The following is a 20,288-nucleotide window of genomic DNA, read 5'->3' as shown; positions in this document are numbered from 1 at the left end:
TTCTCCACCTTCTTTCCTCCTCTTTGTTATCTTTCTTCTTTTTTACGCGTTACCGTTCATCCGCTTTTTTTTTCTTCCCAATTTCGAGCGTTACCGTTTTTAATTTTTTTTTTAACTCTTATTTTGAAACGCGCAACCGGAAGTTGTTTTATTTATTAAAAAAAAACAAAAAAAAACATTTCAACCGAAAGGAAAACTATTTTACTTAACTTTTATTTCACTTGTTTTTTTTTTTTTTGTTTTTTTTTATTTTAATAATAATCTATTTTTAGATTAAATTCAACAGGCAGGCATCTGGATAGCGGAAGTGCGCTTACGTCATGCGGAAGTGGGCGTGGTCTGCACTCAGGTGGTGTGTGTGTGTGGGTTGGTGAATCAGCAGCCATGAATTTTTCAGAAGTGGGGCCGGAGAGACGGGGCGGTGGTGGTGGTGGCGGCGGCGGCGGCGGCGGCGGGGGGGATGAATCTTTCATGGCAGCTTTTAAAACCGTCGCTGATGAAAGTTTCAGGGAGTAAAAAGCTCAGACGCCGCCGAGCGACAGACGACAGGAAAACCGTCCATTACCGCCGCGACGTCATGGACCGGAAGTCTCGCTAACGCCGCCCGGCCACGCGCTCAAGGGGGGCGGGGCTTCGCATTGTTACTGCCCTGGATATATTCCGGGAATATTCCAGATTTTAAAATGTCTGGAGTTAAACAGAAATAGAGGACGTCTCTACCTGAGGGTCGTCAAGGCCGAGATGTTCGCAGGTGCGTCCCTCCACGCCGCTCTGATTGTCAGGCGAGAAGGCGAAGCCCCTCCCCTTTGTCCTGCGGTGAGTTGCGATTGGCTGCAGGATGACAAGATAAGGCTTACACCAACTGTTTCTATTTCCCTTAAACCCAAAAGTTGAAAATCTTCCTTACCTCGCCGTTTACCTCCAGGTTTCTACAGGGAAAATGTCGTTTCTTTCGTCTCTTTGAAGTTTTCTTTGTTCCTCATCTTCAATCGCCCCCGCCCCCCTTTGAACAGGATTTGAAGAATTTTCCAAAAAAAAAAAAAAAAAATGAAATCAGTCAAAATGATTTTTAAAAAAAAAGAGATTGTAATTCTATTGTAAAAATAAATTGTAGTTCTGCCTCAGGTTCAATCCAATATAATGGTACGCTGCAGGCTTCATTAGCCTCATTAGCATAGTTAGCATTCAAGCTAATTAAGTTAATTACAGCTGCAGGGGGTAACACCCAAATGCATGTGAGTGTGTCCATATGTGTGCGTGAGTGTTAACACACCAAAGCATTGCCATGCAATCAACGATGAAAGGTTTTGATTGACGCCTGCTGGGCGAGGAAACGGACCAATGGGAACGCGTCATAAAGCTCGTTCCGCTGCGAGCCAATTTGAATTTCTTTAATTGCGAAAGGTCCGATCACTCCAGCCGAGGGTTCGAGGACGCCGGCGCAAAACGGCGTCTCGCTCCGCTGGACTGATGGACGTCGCTGCTAATTGGCTCTTTGTCTGTCTGTCCTTGGCGAAGGACGCTGGCGTCTCGGCAGGGGGCTCGACCCACATCAGACAGACGGACACGGATTTAATGGACCGTTGGCTGATTCGGCCGTCAGCCATTAAACCTGCTGGTTGAGTGTGTGTGTGTGTGTGTGAGAATGTGTGTGTACTAGCCTGGATTTCTTCTTGGGGACCCCAGATTCACCTGGGGGGCTCCGGGGAGTTCGCTCCTGCAGGATCTCCAGGGTAAAGAGCCGGAGGAGATCTCCTGAAGATGAACCGAGAAATGAGGAAAATGTGAAGGTTCCAGAAGATTTGCGAGGAACGGAAAACAGCGCGGGAAAAATATAGGAATTCTCTAAAAAAAAAAAAAAAAAAAAAAAAAAAGGGAACCAAATTAAAAAAAGAAAAAAAAAAAAAGAAAATATACATTTGAACCTGAAACCGAACGTCTGTAAATAATCAGGAATGAGACGGCGAATGTTCCCTGATGTAGCAGAAGGAATCTGCCTCCAGAGGAGACCCGGGAGAAGGTTTCTGAAGGCCTGAATGGGGTTCTTCATCCATCCATTCATTCTTTACCGCTTATCCTGCAGTGAGGCCCGCCGGGGGGGGCGGAGCCTATCTCAGCTGTCATGGGACGAGAGGCGGGGCTTATCCTGGATCCATCGCCAGTCACCCTCTCATCCACACGTCTCTGGACCTCCTGCATGTGTTTGCACTGCGGGAAGAACCCGGCAGAGAACCATCGCGAACCGCTAATCGCCCGGAGTAGCTAGTGCTAGCATCGCAACTCGCTAACGGTCAATGTTTAAGACCAAGGTGGAATCGAGAAGGGCGGGAAAAGAACGACGTTGGGGGGGGGGTGAATTTTTTCTGCTTTCACAAAGTGATCTCCGTGTGTGTGTGTGTGTGTATGTGTGTGTGTGTGTGTGTGTGTGCGCGCACGTGCACTTGGGTCAGTGTCTCTAGAAAACCGTCACGCGATCAATTAGCCGCTTCCAGCGAGAGACGCCGCTGATTGTCCTCAGGTGAGGACGGGCGTCTGAAAGCGGCGTTATTCACGTGTCATCACACGCCGTCAGAATCACCTGCCCCCCCCCCCCCCCCCCCAGCCGGCTGGCCGGCAATCACTGGGCCGTCTGGGGGGGGCGGATGGCGGCCGGTGAACCAATCATTTGCATAATCTGCCTTTCAGGCAGAAGCTGTCAGGCGGACGGCGAGTCGGCGGTTAAACCCGTGATGGACGTCAGCCGGACGCCGTCAGCTGCACGCTGAGCTCCCCCCCGCATCGCCAAAACATGTCAGAACACGCGTGGCTGCTCGCGGAGACGTCGTCCGAGCGGTGCGGCGGATTAACGGTCCGACAGCCGCGCCGTGTTTGTTTGCGGCGGCGCGGCGGGAGGCGGAATGTGGGCGAAGTGATTGGCCGAGGGAATTAGCATTTAAAGTAGAGGCCGGCGGGCAGCGGCCACCTCGGCGAGATCGGCCAATATGTCCCCCGCTGCTCGTCCGGACGTCACCACGCCCACTTCCTGCCGACTTCCATCCTTTCCGGACGAGTCGACGGGAAACTTCAGGTGGAAAATTCTGCTTTTAGAGGCAATTAGGTGGATTTTGATCCCGGAGTCACTCCAGCGTCACAAACAAAACAAAGACGGGAAGGCAGGCCTTCGCCCGGCCCGCCTCCTTCACAGCACGGCTGTCCATCAATCGGATATCTGAAATCACCTTCTCCGGACGGGCGTTTCTACGATTTAGAAAATCATTTCAAAAAACAGTTTTGAAATGGACTTTTTTTTAAGACGGTGTTTATCGAGAAAAGTTAAAGGTCAGGAGGTCAAAACTAAAAAAAGTAGATTTTGATGGCATCCCTGCTGGTGGGCAGATGTCCACACCCGGTGTCGGAGTCAGACCTTCTAGGATTTGGTCCGGCTCCACACCTGGTCCTGGTTTGGACTTCCTGACCACCTTCAGGCTTCTGTGAACCAATCAGGTCACTACACTGCAGTGTGTGTGTGTGTGTGTGTGTGTGTTGATTAGGCCCTCCAGCTCTACTGTTCATCAGGATGTGGCGGAAACACACACACAGAGTCCTCACGCTGTAGACTGTTCTAGTATATGTGTGTGTGTGTGTGTGTCTGTGTGTGTGTGTCAGGATTACCATTGACAGCCATGCGAGACCAAGCTGGCGTTTTCCCACAATCCCTCTTTGTCGGCAACGCGCGACGTGGCGTGGGAGGGGGCGAGTCGGGGTTGGTGGGTGTGGGTGAGCCGGGGCGTGGAGGGCGGGGGCAGATATGAACTTCCTTCAGTGTGTTCAAGCTTCAGATCTCTGAGCGCTTCACTTCCCTCTGCCGCTCTTTGATTATCCCTCTCCTCCTCCTCCTGCTGCTGCTCCTCCTCCTCCCGGACCAGAATCCCAGCTTTGATCGGCGTGGCAGATCTTCTCCATTGACCGGAGCTCCTTGACGTTTCTCATTAAAAGGTGGAATTAACAGGAGGTAGGGTGTGTGTGTGTGTGTGTGTGTGTGTGTGGGGAGGGATTTCTCTCACCCACATGGAGCTCGGCGGCGACGGGTCCGGCAGCCGGGGGAGCTTTCAGTCACAGAGAGAAGAAAAACATGGGAATAAGCGGGACATTTTAAGTGTGTGTTGAAATCAGGACTTACAGCAGAGTGCGGAACTTCTAAATTCAAACTTGATTTTCATGATAAGGTCACGTGCACGTCGTTACGTGCGTTCTTTGCATATTATTCTTGCATTAGAGCATTAAAAGTTTTTTGATACTTGGGAGGAAACACGGGTTCGAGCGGAGGGAAGCGCTGGCTGTCCTCTACTGCCCCCTAGTGGTCAAACCCGGTTACTGCAGGCGGCCCGTTTCCGTTTCCGTGGCGTCGGGGGGGGGGCAGAGAGGCAAGTGGACACGCCGATTGTAGATAAAAAGAGATTTAATCTGGTGACATGAAGAGGCTCAGAACCGACCGATCAAAATATACACCTTTCCATATCAAGTAAAAAAAAAAAAAAACAAACAAAACAGTCGCCTCTCGGACGCCGACCCGCTTTAGAAAAAAAACATCTGTACACTTTAAGCTCCGCCCCCGCACGCACACACAGCAAACACCACCCGCCTTCCAGTCACCTGGGGATTTTAATAACAAACAAACAAAAAAAAAAAAAACGGCCAGGTTTTTTTTTTGGATTAAAGTTCAGCTGAGGCGGATCGGGATCAGGACCCCTCCGGACCCTGGTCCGGATCTGACGCCTCGGTTCAAGATTTTCGAAGATAACGAGAAAAAATGCATCGCTCCGTCGCAAAACTCACAGGAATCCCCTTCACCTTCAGGACCAGAACAGTCTGGGTCCGGATCTGCAAATAGTGTCGTTTTACGAGTCAGCTAACATCTGATCTTTGGACCGACGGGCCCCTGGAGCCCCTCCGACCTGCTCCGATGCCCCGCTTTAAATCCCAGTCCATAAAAACCTGGAATCCCATCAGGTGGCAGTAAACGCCCCCCCAGGGGGACCTGAACGCACCGTCCCCCCTCCCACGCCAGGCCTGGAGGGCACGGAGCTCCGTCCGGCGGCGTCCGAGCGGCTGGAATGTAAGAACATTAAGACACAGATCGTTGTTTTTTTTTTTTTTCCCCCTTCCGGGAACTAAAAAAATGCCTGACGTCGATCCAAGTCCAAGGCACCGTTGACCTCCCGCCGAGGATCCGCGAGAAAAAAAAAAAAAAACCTCGGCGTTTGGAAGCGGGAACCTGAGCAGGCAGGTGCGTTTCGCATCTACAAGGCCTTTTTTTTTTTTTTTTTTTGTTTTTGTTTGGTTTCAGCTGTAGTGGATCACAAAAAGTCATAAATAAAAAAAAAAAAGCGTCCGGAGAAGGCGACCGAAGCTCCGACACCCGAAAACAAATAAAGGAATGATTAAAATATTGCTACCATATTTGATTGGGAATAAAAACATGATTGCATACATGGAGGAGGAGAAGGAGTCAGAAAGAAGAAGAGAGACCGAAGAATCGCTTCTAGATCTAAAGAACCCGCTAAGAGACAATCAGTTCACATGTTTGTTGCTACAGTAACCAGCAGTGCTACCAGCTAACACCAAGAGCAGAACACACACACACACACACACACACACACACACGCACGCACACACACCAACAGTAAACCTTTGTATCACTGTAAACCTGCTCGTCGCCGAGTCCGCGGACGCCGTGGGAGATGCAGGCCGGCGCCGCTCCTTCGGGATTAAGGCACAGGGATGGTCCGGATCGGCGGCGATCCAGGTTTTTAAAAAAACAAACAAAAAAACGAAAAAAAAAAGCGGCCCGTGGCGAGGAGGGGCCGGCGAGTTCCTTCGTGACGACGGCGGACTCGCAGGAGGGCCTCCCCCTCCTCCTTGGCTAGTCGTGGTTTGACCCCGTTGGCCTCCTGGTGAAGGCGGCCGTTTGGGAAGGAGTGGGGAGGGAATCTGAAGGGGGGGGCGGAGGGGGATTAAGGCCACGGGGAGTCACACTGGTAATCTGGGATTAAGGACAGAACGTCGGGTTTTGGTTGTTACGAAGCCTGAATTTGAGGACTTTTGAGTCCCGATTACCAAAAAAAAAAAGAAAAATGAATAAATTAACGGACTCTGCGGTTGGAGTCCAAGGCAAGGCTGGCTTTAAGATGGGAGGGTCCGAGGGATCCGACGCCGAGCTGGAAGGATTCTGTCGCTAATCTCTGGACTCCAGTGTGTGACCTTAACCCGGGGGGAACCGGAGGCAGTGCCGGACCAGCAGGCGCCTTGGAATGACGGGAGTGAGGAGGACCGGGGAGCGGGGAGATGGTGGTGGCGGTGGGTGGAGGGGGGGGGGGGGCTCAGATGGAGGACTTGGAGAAGGACACTCTCAGGTGGTGGTTTTCTCCCAGGTCGTGGTTGTGGAACTCGATGAGCGACTCGATGGCCTCCTCCACCGAGCCCATCTGGATCAGCGCCATCTTGTGGTCCTTCCTGAGGGAGACACGGGGAAGGGGTGAGGGCGTCTTCGCGGGCCAGAGGTCTCCGGGTGGACCGCCAGAAGATCCGTTATTGGAACGACACGCTTTAAGCTAAGTGACAGATTAGCGTCCGGCTAACGACGCCCTAAACCCGGTGTCCGGTGTCTTCTGACGCCGACAGACTTACTGGAAGAACTTGAAGGCCTTCACCAGAGCTCCCGAGCTGGAGAACAGCATCTTGAGGTCGTCCTCGACCACAGAGGGGCTTCAAACACAAAGAGACCAGAGCAGAAGCTCAGACGGGGCCGCGGACGGAGAAGGTCGGGGGCCGGAGGGCGGGACTCACGAGATGTTGGAGAGGTGCAGGGTGGCAGACGGGGGGAAGATGTTGGAGTAGTTCTTGGACCCGGGCTTCTTGAAGCGGTGGAGAGGGGAGTTGCTGTAGTCTTTGGTGAGACCCTGGTCCTCGTGGCCCTCGCGGGGCAGCTGGACGCTGGTGTGCTTGGACAGCGTGATGCGGAGGGGCTTCCCGTGGAGATGCTGGCCGTTCAGGTGGTTCATGGCTACCCCGCGGAAAGACGGCGTCAGCAAGGAAGCGTCCCGACGGGGGGGGGGGGGGGGGGGGGGGACTCTGCGGAGAAGGTGCGAGGACTTACCCAGCTGGGCCTGCGTGCTGTCGCACATCTGGACCAGAGCGTTCTCCTTCTTGTTGAACAGGATCTTCACCCTCATCACGTCCCCGTAAACACCTGCAGAGACCATCCATCAGAGCGGACCTCGACGAGCAACGGGGGGGGGGGACCTCCTGGGAGCAGAACCAGGAAGCCCTCGAGATGCAGCTGAGAGGACCTTCACTAATACCTTGACTGTGATTTTGTGACCGAGCTCCAAACTCAATTTGCCGGCGCATACCGAATTTTTCGCACTTTAAGGCGCACTTAAAAAAACCTTCCATTCACCGACGAGTCCAAAACAAGCTCGTGCTTTTCCATGGTATTCTCTGGGCTAGCTAGCGCCTCCCGCTGTTTTTAAACACCACTTTCCTGAACCGCCGCGGCGATCTCGGTATCAAACGCTCGTCCCTGTCGCTGCTAAGTCCGATCACGAAGCAAAAATAAATCCACGGGGGTGACGATTCGGGTCTCGGAAACTTTCTAAGTGGACGTGCTCGTACGTCAAGGTTGGAGGGGAACGGGAAGGGAGGAGGAGGTGCCTTCAAACATGGCGGGGGAAAAAAAAAACAAAGAATTGGGGAGTGCACGTGCACACACACACAGTCAACATCCTTATGGTTGCTCCTTCTCTCACTACCACACACACACGCACACACACACACATCATGTTGTTGTGGATGCGGCCGACGTACCGAAGAGGATGAAGAGGCAGTGTGGTGACACCCTCTGGCCCGTTTCCACGGAGACACGTTGAAAAGACAAGAACACATTCGCAGATGAGTGAACAGGTGTGTGTGTGTGTGTGTTTGCTAATGGGAGGCGTTGAGACGGACGCGCTGACCTCGGGGTGCAGGTTGCTGACCAGCAGGACGCAGTGGCCCGGGGGGATGGGGTGGAAGCCCAGCCGGGGCGTCCCGGGGAGGGACAGGGAGGCCAGGGTCCCGGGCAGGGGGGGGACCGTCAGGCCTGGATAGGGCGGGGACACTGACGGTGATCAGCCATCAATCAATCATCCTGATAATTGATCAGTCTCATTATGTCGGCGGTGTGTGTGTGTGTGAGAGAGAGATGAAACCATGTGTCAGCTGCGCCCTGTCAATCATCTCCTCAGGCCGGAGGTCAGACTCCCGGACAAGTCCAAGACCTGGAGCAACAACCTGTGTGTGTGTGTGTGTGTGTGTGTGTGTGGACTCTGGTACACAGTGACACACATACGCCGACATACACAAATGCACATACATGTAATCACGCACATACACACACTGGCTCACCTGCAGGCTGCAAGGTGAAGGCGGGAGGGAAGGTGTGTGTGTAGGGTGCAGCAGAGATGATGCCTGGAGCTGCAGGGCGACACACACACAAACAGTTGATAGGGATCAATCACATGCGTCCAGGTGTGTGTGTGTGTGTGTGTGTGTCTCACTGAAGGCGGCGGCCATGGCGGGGTGCTCCATGACGAGCTGGCTGTCCCCGCTGGGCAGGTCGGGTCGGGTGAAGTCGCGGCTCTTCTCGTTGTTGTACTTGACGTTGAGGGTGGTGAGCTTGGAGAAGCTGATCCTCAGCGTGCAGCAGCCGTTGTAGATGTTCTGGCCGTCCAGAGACTGAAACGCAACCGCAGGTTCCTTCTAGAGATGTTCTACAGCGGCGACTCGTGCGTTGAACGGGAGTCACGGGCACACACCAGTTTGGCGGCCTGGGCCGAAGGTCCGTCGGTGAACTGCAGCAGTGCCTGGAACTGGCTGTTCTTGGTGAAGACGATGATCCGCAGCACCGTGCCAAACTTGGAGAAGATCTGCGGAGGCGCCGGTGAAACGTGAGCGGGCCGCTACAGCCTTCGTGCTAAGCTAAGAGCTAATTCCCCGCGTTCTACCTGGCAGAGGGCATCCAGGCTGACGGGGTACAGCAGGTTCTCCACGACCACCCGCAGCACGGCGCTAGGAGCGGCGGCGCACGGGTCCAGATGGGAGGTGTTCAGGGCCCGCAACGCCGCCTGGGCCCTCTAGGGGGAGATTCGCATCAACAGGGCAACTGTGTGTGTGTGTGTGTGTGTGTGTGTCCTGGCGTTCTGACCTCCTGGTTGGGGGAGTGGTCCGTCTTCAGCTCCTTGTGATTGGAGAACTGGATGTAGACGGGCTGATTGCGGATCAGGGGCACCACAGTGGAGTAGTAGCCCACCATGTTCTGGGCCGCCTCCTCAGAACTCATCTCTAAGAAGGCCTGCGGGACCAGAACACACCATGAGGGGAACCCACTTCCACAGAGGACACACTGAACCTCCGACTATCTCCTCCTTTCTCCGCTTGACGTTTCCTCACTGTCCGTGTACCTATGTTGCTCAAAAAACAGACTTCAGGCACTGGACCTTCTGGGCCAGACGTCCAAAAATACACATTTATTCATTCATTCTGTGTTGCCCACAGCCTGGAAGGGCACAGCGGTTGGCCTCCGTACAATGAACACCTAAGAGGAAGTTGTTACTTCTTGTTAGCTCCTGAAGGAGTCCTTAGAGATGGAACGGACAACGTCATGGAAACCAACCAGGTATTCATTTATTCACAGGAACCAGGAGAACAGGGTGAAAATAGAAGGTCCGTCAGGGGCATTTTTGTTACGTTGAACCACTCTGCTCCTTTGGCTCCTCCTCATGGATTTCATTTGTTGCACCTCTGACTTCTAGGGTCTGGTACCTCCAGTTGGACTTGTCGTGGTCTTCGTCTGTCTTGTCTTCTGCTGTGGATCTTTGCGTGGCCCGAATTCACGTGACCTTTCCTGCAGTTACTTTGGTGGTGACGGGAACACTGTTGGTCCACTCCTTGACCAGAAGGGACTTGTCAAGGTACGCATCTGCTTTAAGATGCATTCAAGGTCCCACAGACCCTGAACTGGATCCATTCAACTAGAACTTGGTCCCGATGTGAAAGAAACAGGACCAAGAGTCCGTCCAATCAGCTGTTGTCAGGACCAAAAGGTTAAAGCTCGCTACTTTAACACAGCAGAGAGGTCTCAAATATTTGAGTCCTATAAGTATCCAGCATGTCCTGAGTTTACCACGTCCTCAACCCCCAGGTTTCGTGGTCAATCTATTGAGAAAGTCTTGTTCACCATCATGCGGTGCTCTACCAAGAAGGTTTGGGTTACATTCGCCGGTTGTACGCCATATTGGATTGTACGACATCTGCGTTTGTTTGTTTGTGTTGGGTTTTCTTTGGGAAACTTTTTGGAAGGGTCAACTGGGAGTCAACACTCTTTCAGCTGTTGCTAGTGGTAGACAACGGCTCCAGTCAAAGTTGTTCTGGTCAATCAAATTTAATTTACAGCGTTTTTACGCCCAAGATGATGGTTTTACCACCGAGTTAGCGTAGTGAGTGACATGGGTACTTTTGTTCGGCATGTGAGTTGTGACTTACATAGGAACACAATTCCAATGGAAGCTGAGGACCCTGTTTTCATAAAAGTGCTGTGCAAGTAAGAAGTTAAAAGTAGTAGGAAAATCATCTGTGCATTCCTTCCTCCACTCATGTAGTCGGGAACGTGGAGGTCTCCAATGAGGCTCCTGCATGTTTTTGGCCCCTGGGAGACTTGGAGGAAAACCTGAAGCACCAGGATGGTTGACAGTGACCTCTGGTGGCTCAGCAGAGGGGTGACTGGTTTTGGAAGTAAAACTCCGAGACGGTCCTTCGTCGAGATATTAAAGCGTTTGGAGGTTTGGGTCATTTCTTGCAAGACGTTAAATTCATTTAATCTCATGTCGGAATCGTCACCTCTTCTCATTGCAGTCGCAGCCTTTCTGTAAGAACCTTTCTACACTTTATTTAATTCTCCGCTTGTTCATTTAACTTTTGAAAAAAGATGCAAATTTACTTCAAAATACAAATGGAGGCAGATGTCCACTTAACTCATTGAAAAAATGAAACAACGTAAAGATGAGTAGAGCGGTTAGAATAAGAAGAATAAGAACAACTTTATTTATCCCGAAGGAAATTGTTGAGCCAGAGTTACAAGAAAAGTATAACAATAAATAATAGTAGAAAAATTGTATAAACAGTAAAAAATAAGAGAAAAGGGAAGAATAAGAAATACAAATAAACTATAAAGTGCCTTAAGTAACAAGTGAAAGATAAGGAGTGCACAAGAGTGTGACAATAAAATATTATAAATAAAAAATATTGTATTGTACGGTTATAGAAGAAGGAAATAGAATATAAAAAAAAAGTAGAAAATTTAGGAAAAAAAGAGACACTAAGGTGAGGAGAAACTCTGGCAGACAGCTATAGAATACCTTCTCCTTCCTTGAAAAGCAAAGTTCTGGGATACTTTTGGTCCAAAGTTCCAGGCTTGAAACTCAGAATTTGCCTCCAGAACCGGTCAGAGCATCACTGTGAGACCGACGATTCAAGTGTTCGTCTTCTTCTGCCAGGTTGGACGGTGGAGGACATCATCTAACCCCCCGACCTCCGGTCCGACTCTACTTCAGCTGGATGACTTCGGCCGTGGCTCCGGCGGAGTAGAGTCGGAGTCCGGCGTGTAGCGGCTGGGTGAAGGTGGTCTGGACCCTGTAGATGGGGATCATGGATTCGGAGATGGTGTAGAAGCACAGAACGCCGGCCTCGTGATCCAGGTAGACCCCCACCTTGGAGGACCGAGGCCCCGTGACGTCAGAGGAGACTTCGTTGTGCCAGAACTTATAACACTGCTTGTCGCAGCGCAGCGCCCAGGACTTGTCGTTCCATCCGAACACACACTCGAACCAGGTGCCCGACCTGCTGATGTTGTTGTAGGCCACGGCCACGCAAACGCCTCCCCCTCGCCACTCCACCTCCCAGTAACAGCGGCCCGTCAGCGTCTCTTTGCTCAGGACCTGGCCGCAGCCGGCGAACCGGTCCGGCTGACCGGAATCCGAGTCGGAATCCGAGTCCGAGTCCGAGTCCGAGTTGGACTGGATTATCGCCTTCCGGTTGCCTTCGGGGATTATCAGCCGCTTGTCCGCCGTGTTCGGGTCTAAGGTGACGTCGAGGGACAAGGCCAGGAACTCGGCTCTTGTTTGAGGGAGGAGATTCACCGGCGTGACCGTCAACGCGAAGCTGGACCACTTGTCCTTCAGCGTATCCTCCAGGTGCTGCTTGGTCTCCGACGCAGCGTTGGTGATGCCCTCAAAGATGGCGTGAGCCGGCTCTTTGAGCACGGAGGAGAGGTGACCGGCGTCTTTGCTGTGAGAATGCTGCTTCAGATCCGAGATCTCCTTCTCCAGCTTCTGTTGAAGCTGCTTCATTCGATTCACTTCTCCTTGCAGCCGCGATCGGATCTCCTCCTTCACGCTGGAGCGCCGCTCCTCCATCAGCTGGATGAGTTCCGTCAGGTTCCTCTGCGAGTCCTCCGCCGCCTCGTCGGCCAGATGGTGGATTTTCTTCACCTCCTGCTGGAGCAGCTTCACGTCGCTCTCTCGGTCCTCGATCCTCTGACGAATCATCTGGCGGGACGCCTCCAACTTCTTCTGCTTCTCCTTTGTCTCAGCTGCCTCTTTGTCCTTGGATTCCATGTCTCGGCTGGGTTAGTTGCTGAAGGTCCGACCTCGGAGGTGGACCGCTCCTCTTACAGCACCGAATGGTGGAGCGTTTACTGTGACATCACAAGTGGCCTGCCGTTAAGTGACATCACGAAGAGTCACTTCAGCTTCCTGTGTGACGTCACACTCTCACAGGCGGCGCCGCCATGATGTCGATTAGCTTGTGTGACATCACGGCTCCACCTTCTGGGCGGAATGAGCACCGCGGGCTACCGAAATCCGGTTAGCCTTCGTTGCGGACAAACAGCCCGACCGGACCGAACCCGACTAGGTGTACATGTTCGGAGTCCGTCCATTCTCGGTGACTGAGTGGCCACGAAGCCCTGGCGGTTCTGGCCTGATGGGGCGTCCGCCTGTTGTTCTCCATGGAGTTTGAGCTAGGACTACATTTCCTTCTCGGACAGGAAGCCTCGGAGAGCCGTGCTTGCCTGTGATTCCTTGACGCTCGTGCACGAGTCCGCTTGCTGCCGCGGTCGTCGTTCTACCCGTACAGGTGCGCCTCCCGGCAGAAGTTCTGCTCCTGCCGGTATCTCAGCTCTTCACAGAGAAGACGGCAATCGTGTGTTGAAGCTTAGAACCAGGCTGCATGATAAGTATCCTCATGTCAGTACTAATGCTAAGCTAATACCCAGGGCGAATACCCGCCAGACCATCCTTCTTAGGGCAACGCGCCCATAGGCTTGTAACCCTCACACCTTCACTTGTCAAGAGTGCATGACTCCAAGACCCTGGAATCCTTCAGGCTAGCCAATGGCATTTGCCAATGGTCCTGATCTTCAGGGAAGGTCACCAGACAGTGACTGGCTAAAAACCTGATCTCCTGGGTTCCGTCACTCCTCTTGGACATCATCCCGTATCTGTTAGTGACAAGCTGACGCCTAATATTAGCTTGTTTGACACCTCCCATGATGACCCAGACCGTACGTCCCTCTCCTCGGAGACTATCCTGCTCTTCATGAGACCCCCCCACACCGCCAAACCAACACTTGAACTCAGATCCACTCCCTTGGGGGTAGATGATGCTGCTCCACCAGAGGCCGATTTTCCAAAGCAGGTTGAATTTTGGTCTCCAGTGATCATGATAACTGAGAGAGACTGCCGTGACCAGCTGTCTCATTTGACGACATAGATATGATGTGTGGAACTCCATCAGTGGAGCTGGAGTGGAAGGTGTTTCTGTGGTGACACCAGTAGATGGTCTGCTACCACTAACCCGGCCTCCTCCTCCAAACGGAGTTTCTCCAGATCATGTAGATATCAGATCAGCTAACATCAGGGGCAGGTTCAGTGAGAATTGGAGTAATAACACGTTTCAATGTTAGTGCTGGCAGCTGTGTCACTATCACCTTCTGGAAGATGATGCAAGTCACCAGTCTCACCTGGTTCTTGGCTTTGAGCAGCAGCAGGTTGGTGACGTCTCCGAAGGGCAGGCCGAGGCCGATCACCTCGAGCTCGGTGACGTCGGCGGGAAGCTTGCGGACGTGGATGACCCTGGACAGCGTCCGGGGACCTCTTATGTCACCTTTGAACTTCTTGCTGTCGTTGCCATTGGCTACAGAGGCAGTGGGGGGGGGGGACAACAGCAGCATCACCGGGCCTGTTCACAGCGAATACCGTAGAAGAGAAGAGTGACCTCTGACCTGTGGTGCTCATGATATAGGGGACGCTGGAGACGCTGCAGAAGAGCTCCTCAGGTCCTCTCTGAAACACAAGACATTGCATGGCAATGAAAGTCCTGAAGGTCCTTCCAGGCTGAAGGACAGGGAGACAGACACCTCCAACACCTCATTCATCACCTATTTCGCCTTTCTGCTTCGGCGATGAGATAAAAAAAATAAAATAAAAAAAAAACCCTCAGCAAAGAAAACCTGCCTTCTGGAGGATCAGGCTGATTTCTTTCTAAATCTTAGGAAAGTTTAAATCTAGCGAATACACGCAGGCTGGGTTAGTTGTTTTTTTCCCCCCCATTCTGTTGTCTGTTTTTATCCTTGTCATTTTGGTTGTTTATTCTCACCCTCGCTGTTTTGGTTCCCCCCCCCCCCATTCTATTGTTTATTTTTATCCTTGTTGTCATTGTGGTTGTCTCTTCTCACTCTTGCTGGTTTTTTTTTTTTCTAAAATGTTCTGTATGTTTTAGCCTTGTCATTTTGGTTGTCCATTCTAACTGTTGCCGTTTTTGTTCTATTATGTTGCCATTTTTTTTTCCTTACTGTTGCTTTTGCTATCTTGTAATTGTCTCTTTTATTTACATTTATACTCATATTTATTGATGTTATTGTTGCGCTGCTGTGATAAAAGAATTTCCCCCATGGGAATCAATAAAGTATTATAAGTATTAAACCTAATTTAATAATTCTTAAAGCAGCATTTTAAGATGAATGACAGAGGGGGTTCATTAAGGATAAAACCCGGATCTGTCGAGTCGTCCGTCAGGTACTTCCGGGCTGAAAGCGTCGACCCCCTGGTGGTCACATGGTGGACGGGCAGAAGGTCTCCCTGCTTTGCCAACCAGGACGGCTGGTCTCGGTGGAACCTGAGTCTGCTCCGATCTTCTTACGGACTCATCAATAATGGACAGAAACCAGAGCTGCCGCAGGCCGACAGCTGCTAGACGCAAAGGACGGCGCGAGGACCTGCCCCCCCCCCCCCCCCTCCCGGTGGGCCTTCCTCAAACTGGAAGCTCAGCGGTTCAGCTAAACGTTGCTTCTTCAGAATCATTGGGGAAGCTTTCAGCTCTTCTTGTTACAAAAAAAAAAAAAAAAAACATTAAAATCGGGGTGAACCGTACTGGCTCCTGGACGGCCATCCTTCAGGTGGAACAGGCTACTTTCTGAGGGTTCCTGAGGCGTCGTGGACGATGGGTAATGATTCGGACCGATCGGTTCGCGGACTCGGGTGATTCAGCGAAATGAGGCGAGTTTACCGCCACGGCGTGGACGTGAAGGAGCAGCAGAGACGTCATCCAGTTTTCTCGTGGTCAAGTTTTGCTTCGTAAACGAGAAGGCATCGATGCAAAAGTACAATGGAGAGAAACCACTCAGCAAAGAGCACGTTTTGAAGAACAACACTAACTTAGAATACAAATAGCGCTGATCCTGAAGAGAGAACATCAGATACGAGCCGAGGATCCACAGAAACACACCTGTCAACTCTTAAAACTAGCTTTACCAAGTCACTCGGCTACCACAGCTAACGAGCTGATAGCTAACTATGTACTAGCAACCAGGAGAGCCGGAGGAGAGAAACATCCAAAATGAAGGATGTGGATGGAGAGGAGCAGAGTCTGCTGCCAGGACGCTTTTCCACGGTCTAAAGTCAGTGAAGGATCTAAAGCGTCTGTAGGTTCCTCTGCAGACGGTAGGAAAACCCTGTGAAACCACCACACCTGCAGCACTCACTGTGGCTTCGGAAACATCAGCACTTCCTGTTTCTTTTGGGGTAAAAGCCACGTTTTTAATAGATGGCTCGGATCTTCGGAGCAGACATCTCCTCCCGCGACACCGGTGTTCTCCCGCTCCTTCAGAGGCCCTCGAGGCAAAAACCGGAGAAAATGTCGTGCCGCTATCCTGTCAATCAGCTCAGCGTTTTGCAGCTGGCTAGCTGGCGGTGTTGGCTAGCAGCTGCTTTGAACTACAGGATTTTTCACGCACACACCCACACACACACACACACACACGCACACACACACACAAACGTCATATTTCTCTCATGTTCTTTCCTCCTGATCAAGCTGAAGAAACTGAGGATGTTTTTAATTCCCACTTCAGTTTTACCAAAAGGCAGCATTAGCCGCTATTTAAATTGAGATCCTTTGTGATTTCATTGAATAACTGGGGCGGCGGGGACTCCTGGGAGGAGCGGGTCTGACAGAGCTACTCATCTGATTACTGGAGCCGGGTAATCTGATTACTGCGTTGGAGTAATATGACAGCAGCAGCAAACAAAGCAAAGTGGGGGGGAGGGGGGGTCCTACCTTTGTACCAGCTGATAAATCGTGCTGGATACCACTGGAAGAGAAGACAGTGTGTTAGAAGTAGCACTGTCACACCTCCACACACACAGCTAACTGGCAGCTAACAGCTTAGCTGCTGCATCAACAGGACAGCAGGAGACCAGGGAGGAGATGATAAACCACGCGCCGCCTTCTGGTCACCTCCTGAGCGTCAACCTGACCTCCGGTCTGCTCGTCCTTCCCGCGATCATCAAGCGTTCGCGATGTCAAGATGTTTTCCCACCGGATACTGACATCAGCTCCGGACTGTGCCAGATGGCGTCCACCAGCCACGTCTACTTTAGATCCTTTCAATCTGGACGATGAAAGTCCCCCCCTTAAAATCCTTTCCAATTGGAGAAAAATATGGGAGTGACCATGACTATCCAGAGAGACGTGTTGGATCAGAAGCGCTAACAAAGGGTTTGCGAAACAGCTAAACCACATCGGACCGGCTACGAGTCTCAGCCTGGACCAGAACCACTCACTTCTCACCATTCGACATTAACTCGGGACTACCCTGCAGGGATATGGTGAAATACGACACTATTCAGCGGGGATCAAACTGATTAACCGTTCAATTTATTAATTACCATTAAAAAAAACATGGGATTTAATTACCTCGATGCTGGTTGCATGTCAACATTGTCCCGTTGTCAAGGAGATGGTTAAATGAGACCATTAGAAATCCTTCTCAGGGACGGTCAGAATCAAGGTTACTCCGTTTCTTTGCCACAACAGCAGTTGTGCACTCTCTGCTTCGAGAGCTTGGTTAGCAGTTAGCGGATAACACTGTCAGACACTGAATGAGACTCTGGAAAATACCAGAATGGTCAATTTAAAATCCTTCCGGATCATCTGGAAACCATATCCTAAACCACTTCCACTTCCGAGGCCAGTTAATTAACCTTTATCTAGCGTCTACCTAGCTAACAGGCTGCTTGCTAATTGATATTAGCCCAAGCCGTGCAGAGAAACTCTGCTGAAACATTGATGACCTGCTCTTGTTGTCGCTGTCGCCTCCAGAGAGCAACACCGTTATAAAGTTACAATATGGGCTAATTTTACAACTCGCTAACGTTTCAGCCCTCGCCCGCTCCGACAAAAGAGAGCTCGTGTCTAAATGAAAGTGATTTGACAACCAATAGATGCCGCCGATACAAGACGTACTGACAGCGTGAATAAAACTGATACAGGTGTGTACATACAGGTGTCGATGACGTGCGTCACTGGATAGCCATGAAGGCAATTGTCCAATATCAGAACTCAGTTTTTTTTTTTTTTGTCTGCAGTGCGTGAAGGGTAGTAAACATAGCACGCATTATACAAACAAGGCTCGTGATTGGATCCGGCTCCGAGCCAGTGTTGAAAGGACACAAAGCTCCGACCTGTTCCACCAGACTCCTCTCCATCCAAACATCTCCACAAACCTGTTTCTTAGAAATCGAGCAAATAAAGCCAATCCATCGTTTCCGATCTGACCTAAAATCAACCGGACGTGAACTGCATCATCGAATGCCGAGCGAAACGTCTCGCTCCATGAGTCCGATCGGACGCGTGGGCGCCGTTTCCAAAAGTGGACATCGATGACACGTCTTACTGGTGTGTTCTATCCCAACACCTGGACCCATCAGATCCAGCCTCTTCTCCTACCAGGTCCAGAGTAAAACTGAAAACCATCCCCCCCAGGCTCCTCTCCGTCTTTCTTTTTCTACGACTCTCTGTCGACCCGTCTGCTGCTAGCTAGCTGTCATGAGCTGACAGCTAGCTAGCTAGCCAGACATAGCTAGCACGATGCTGCACCGGGGAGGAAGGAAGTTCTGAGTTTGAAAGATTTGTCGTAAGTTGTCAATAATTGAGTGATAGAGTTGGGTCGGACAAGCAGGAGAGGTTTTTGCTTTTCTGCCGGATTCATCACACCCGTGTGTGAATCTGTTGTATAAACATGGACGCCATCTCTCTTCCGGCAGGAAGCCGCGATGACACCGATTACGCCGAGCTGTTTTACCAAATGCACCGGAAAATAACCAACTTGCAAGTAGAGCAAGATACACCAACTCTTCAAAATAAGAGCGCGGCGATTGCGATGGAGACTGTGTGGTGTCATGTGACACTTTACCCGCTGGATCCAATGTCAAATGACTGAAGGTTACAGCGGCGGTGTTACATCTGCAGGCCCAACAACAGGAAGTGACGGTGCAGACACATCCTGTTTTGTTTCTTGGGAAACAGGAGAAGATTCTTGAGAGAACTACATCTGTCACCGAAGGCGGCGCTTGCAGCTGGCGGCCAGCGGGGCGGCGCCGCAGAGCAGGTGGCTGCCGGTTGGCTGACAGGAACCAGATGGCGCCCCGGGGCAGGAATGAGTCCCGACGAAGCCGAAGAATTCAGGACAGGAGCGAGTCTCGCTCAAGTTCCCGAGAGGAGCCGACGATCAATAATCAAACTGTTATATCTTTGGACAATGATGGTTCACACACGGTGGGGGTGTTAATGTATGTTTTTTTGTCCAAACATCCTGGGAAACTGCCAGATATTGTTACAGTAGGAAAACACATGCTGCTAAGGGGAAACCTCAAGACCCTCCAGAAGCGATCGAGGGTCCCTATGACCCCCAGGTGTGTTTCCATTGGTATTGGAGGGAGGGGGGACCTGACCTGGACTACATCTGTAGTCTGGCAACAAACCTGCAGGGCTGGTCGCGGACTGAAATAAGATCTGCAGCAGGTAAAGTTCCCGGCATTTCCTGTCACCTTACATATTCCAAGCGCCTTTAAGTGAGGGGTGGGATGGGAGGGGACTACTCTTTTACTTCTCACTTCCGTTTCGCCCGCTTGAAGAACTACGTTAGAAAACCCGCGGATTTCTGGAAGTCCTCCGTTTCCACGGAGCCGTGGACCCGGTGAGGCGGGACCGTCGCGCTCGTTCCGACCGGCCTGCGTCCCCGCCGCTTCCGGCGACGTTCGACGAACCGAACCGGGCTCCCTCCGGTAGAATTATAACTTTTTTTTCCGAAGTGAAACCCGACCGACTGGAAAAGCGCAGAAGTCGAGTCAAACTGCCCCGGACGTAGAGATCGTGAGTCGGGGCGATGCGCCCCCCGGTTCCGAGCCGTGTTTCGGCCAGCTGGCGTGGGTTCGGGGACTCCGAGGCCCGGTTCTGTTGCTGGACTTTAGCGAGGAGTTCGGCCCGCTCCAACGCCATGGCTAACTCTGTTAGCTTAGCTTCCTAATGCCGCCGCGAACACAACTTCCCCAACAGCTAACGCTAACAGTCCTTACACCGCCGGCTTACGGCGGGAAAACAACCGGCAGCGAACACGTCGGAGCGGCCGCCGCGAAATAAGAAAGGAAGAGGTAAAAGTAAAGAAAAGTTCGGATTCGGCTCGAACAGAGTAACTCACCCGTCCATCGCACAACACGGAACTGCGGAGCAACAGGTTCCTTCCAGCCAGCGGCCAGTAGCTCCCGTTAAAACCTGACAAAATGGCGTCCGGTCGCGGGAGCTTCCTGATTGGCCAGAGCGCCAGAATTGTGGGCGTTCCGGTTCGGATCTCAGCGCTGATTGGCTAATTGCGAAGG

At 51.7% G+C, this 20,288-nt stretch overlaps 2 protein-coding genes and 1 long non-coding RNA gene across 4 annotated transcripts; all 3 read right to left on the bottom strand.

Moving 5' to 3' along the window:
* Positions 1 to 31: 31 nt before the first annotated feature.
* LOC147237060 (uncharacterized) lies at positions 32 to 1,900 on the bottom strand. Of its 2 annotated transcripts, XR_015104397.1 has the most exons (3): positions 1,662 to 1,900; positions 908 to 1,003; positions 32 to 831 (listed from the first exon to the last, which is right to left on the bottom strand). It is a non-coding gene; the product is annotated as an uncharacterized LOC147237060 (long non-coding RNA). The 2 variants fall into 2 exon arrangements; XR_015104395.1 differs by lacking the exon at positions 1,662 to 1,900 and having other exon boundaries at positions 908 to 1,054.
* Positions 1,901 to 4,420: 2,520 nt separating this feature from the next.
* On the bottom strand, positions 4,421 to 20,187 carry ptbp1b (polypyrimidine tract binding protein 1b). Its single transcript, XM_086141608.1, has 14 exons — positions 20,111 to 20,187; positions 14,357 to 14,417; positions 14,096 to 14,268; positions 9,224 to 9,370; positions 9,024 to 9,152; positions 8,835 to 8,945; positions 8,577 to 8,754; positions 8,425 to 8,493; positions 7,995 to 8,119; positions 7,846 to 7,879; positions 7,136 to 7,228; positions 6,826 to 7,042; positions 6,667 to 6,744; positions 4,421 to 6,492 (listed from the first exon to the last, which is right to left on the bottom strand). Exons 2-14 carry the CDS (start codon positions 14,367 to 14,369, stop codon positions 6,360 to 6,362), a joined length of 1,500 nt encoding a protein of 499 aa, XP_085997734.1. The 5' UTR covers positions 14,370 to 14,417; positions 20,111 to 20,187; the 3' UTR covers positions 4,421 to 6,359.
* Positions 11,464 to 12,821, bottom strand: LOC147237059 (tripartite motif-containing protein 16-like). The gene has a single exon (XM_086141735.1). It carries the CDS (start codon positions 12,687 to 12,689, stop codon positions 11,619 to 11,621), a length of 1,071 nt encoding a protein of 356 aa, XP_085997861.1. The 5' UTR covers positions 12,690 to 12,821; the 3' UTR covers positions 11,464 to 11,618.
* Positions 20,188 to 20,288: the final 101 nt, after the last annotated feature.

This window comes from Fistularia commersonii, chromosome 1 (assembly GCF_037954325.1).
Source record: "Fistularia commersonii isolate RoL2024-O1a breed Wild chromosome 1, RoL_Fcom_v1.0, whole genome shotgun sequence".
Lineage (NCBI taxonomy): Eukaryota > Metazoa > Chordata > Actinopteri > Syngnathiformes > Fistulariidae > Fistularia > Fistularia commersonii.
This window is presented reverse-complemented; position numbering and strand designations above follow the sequence as displayed.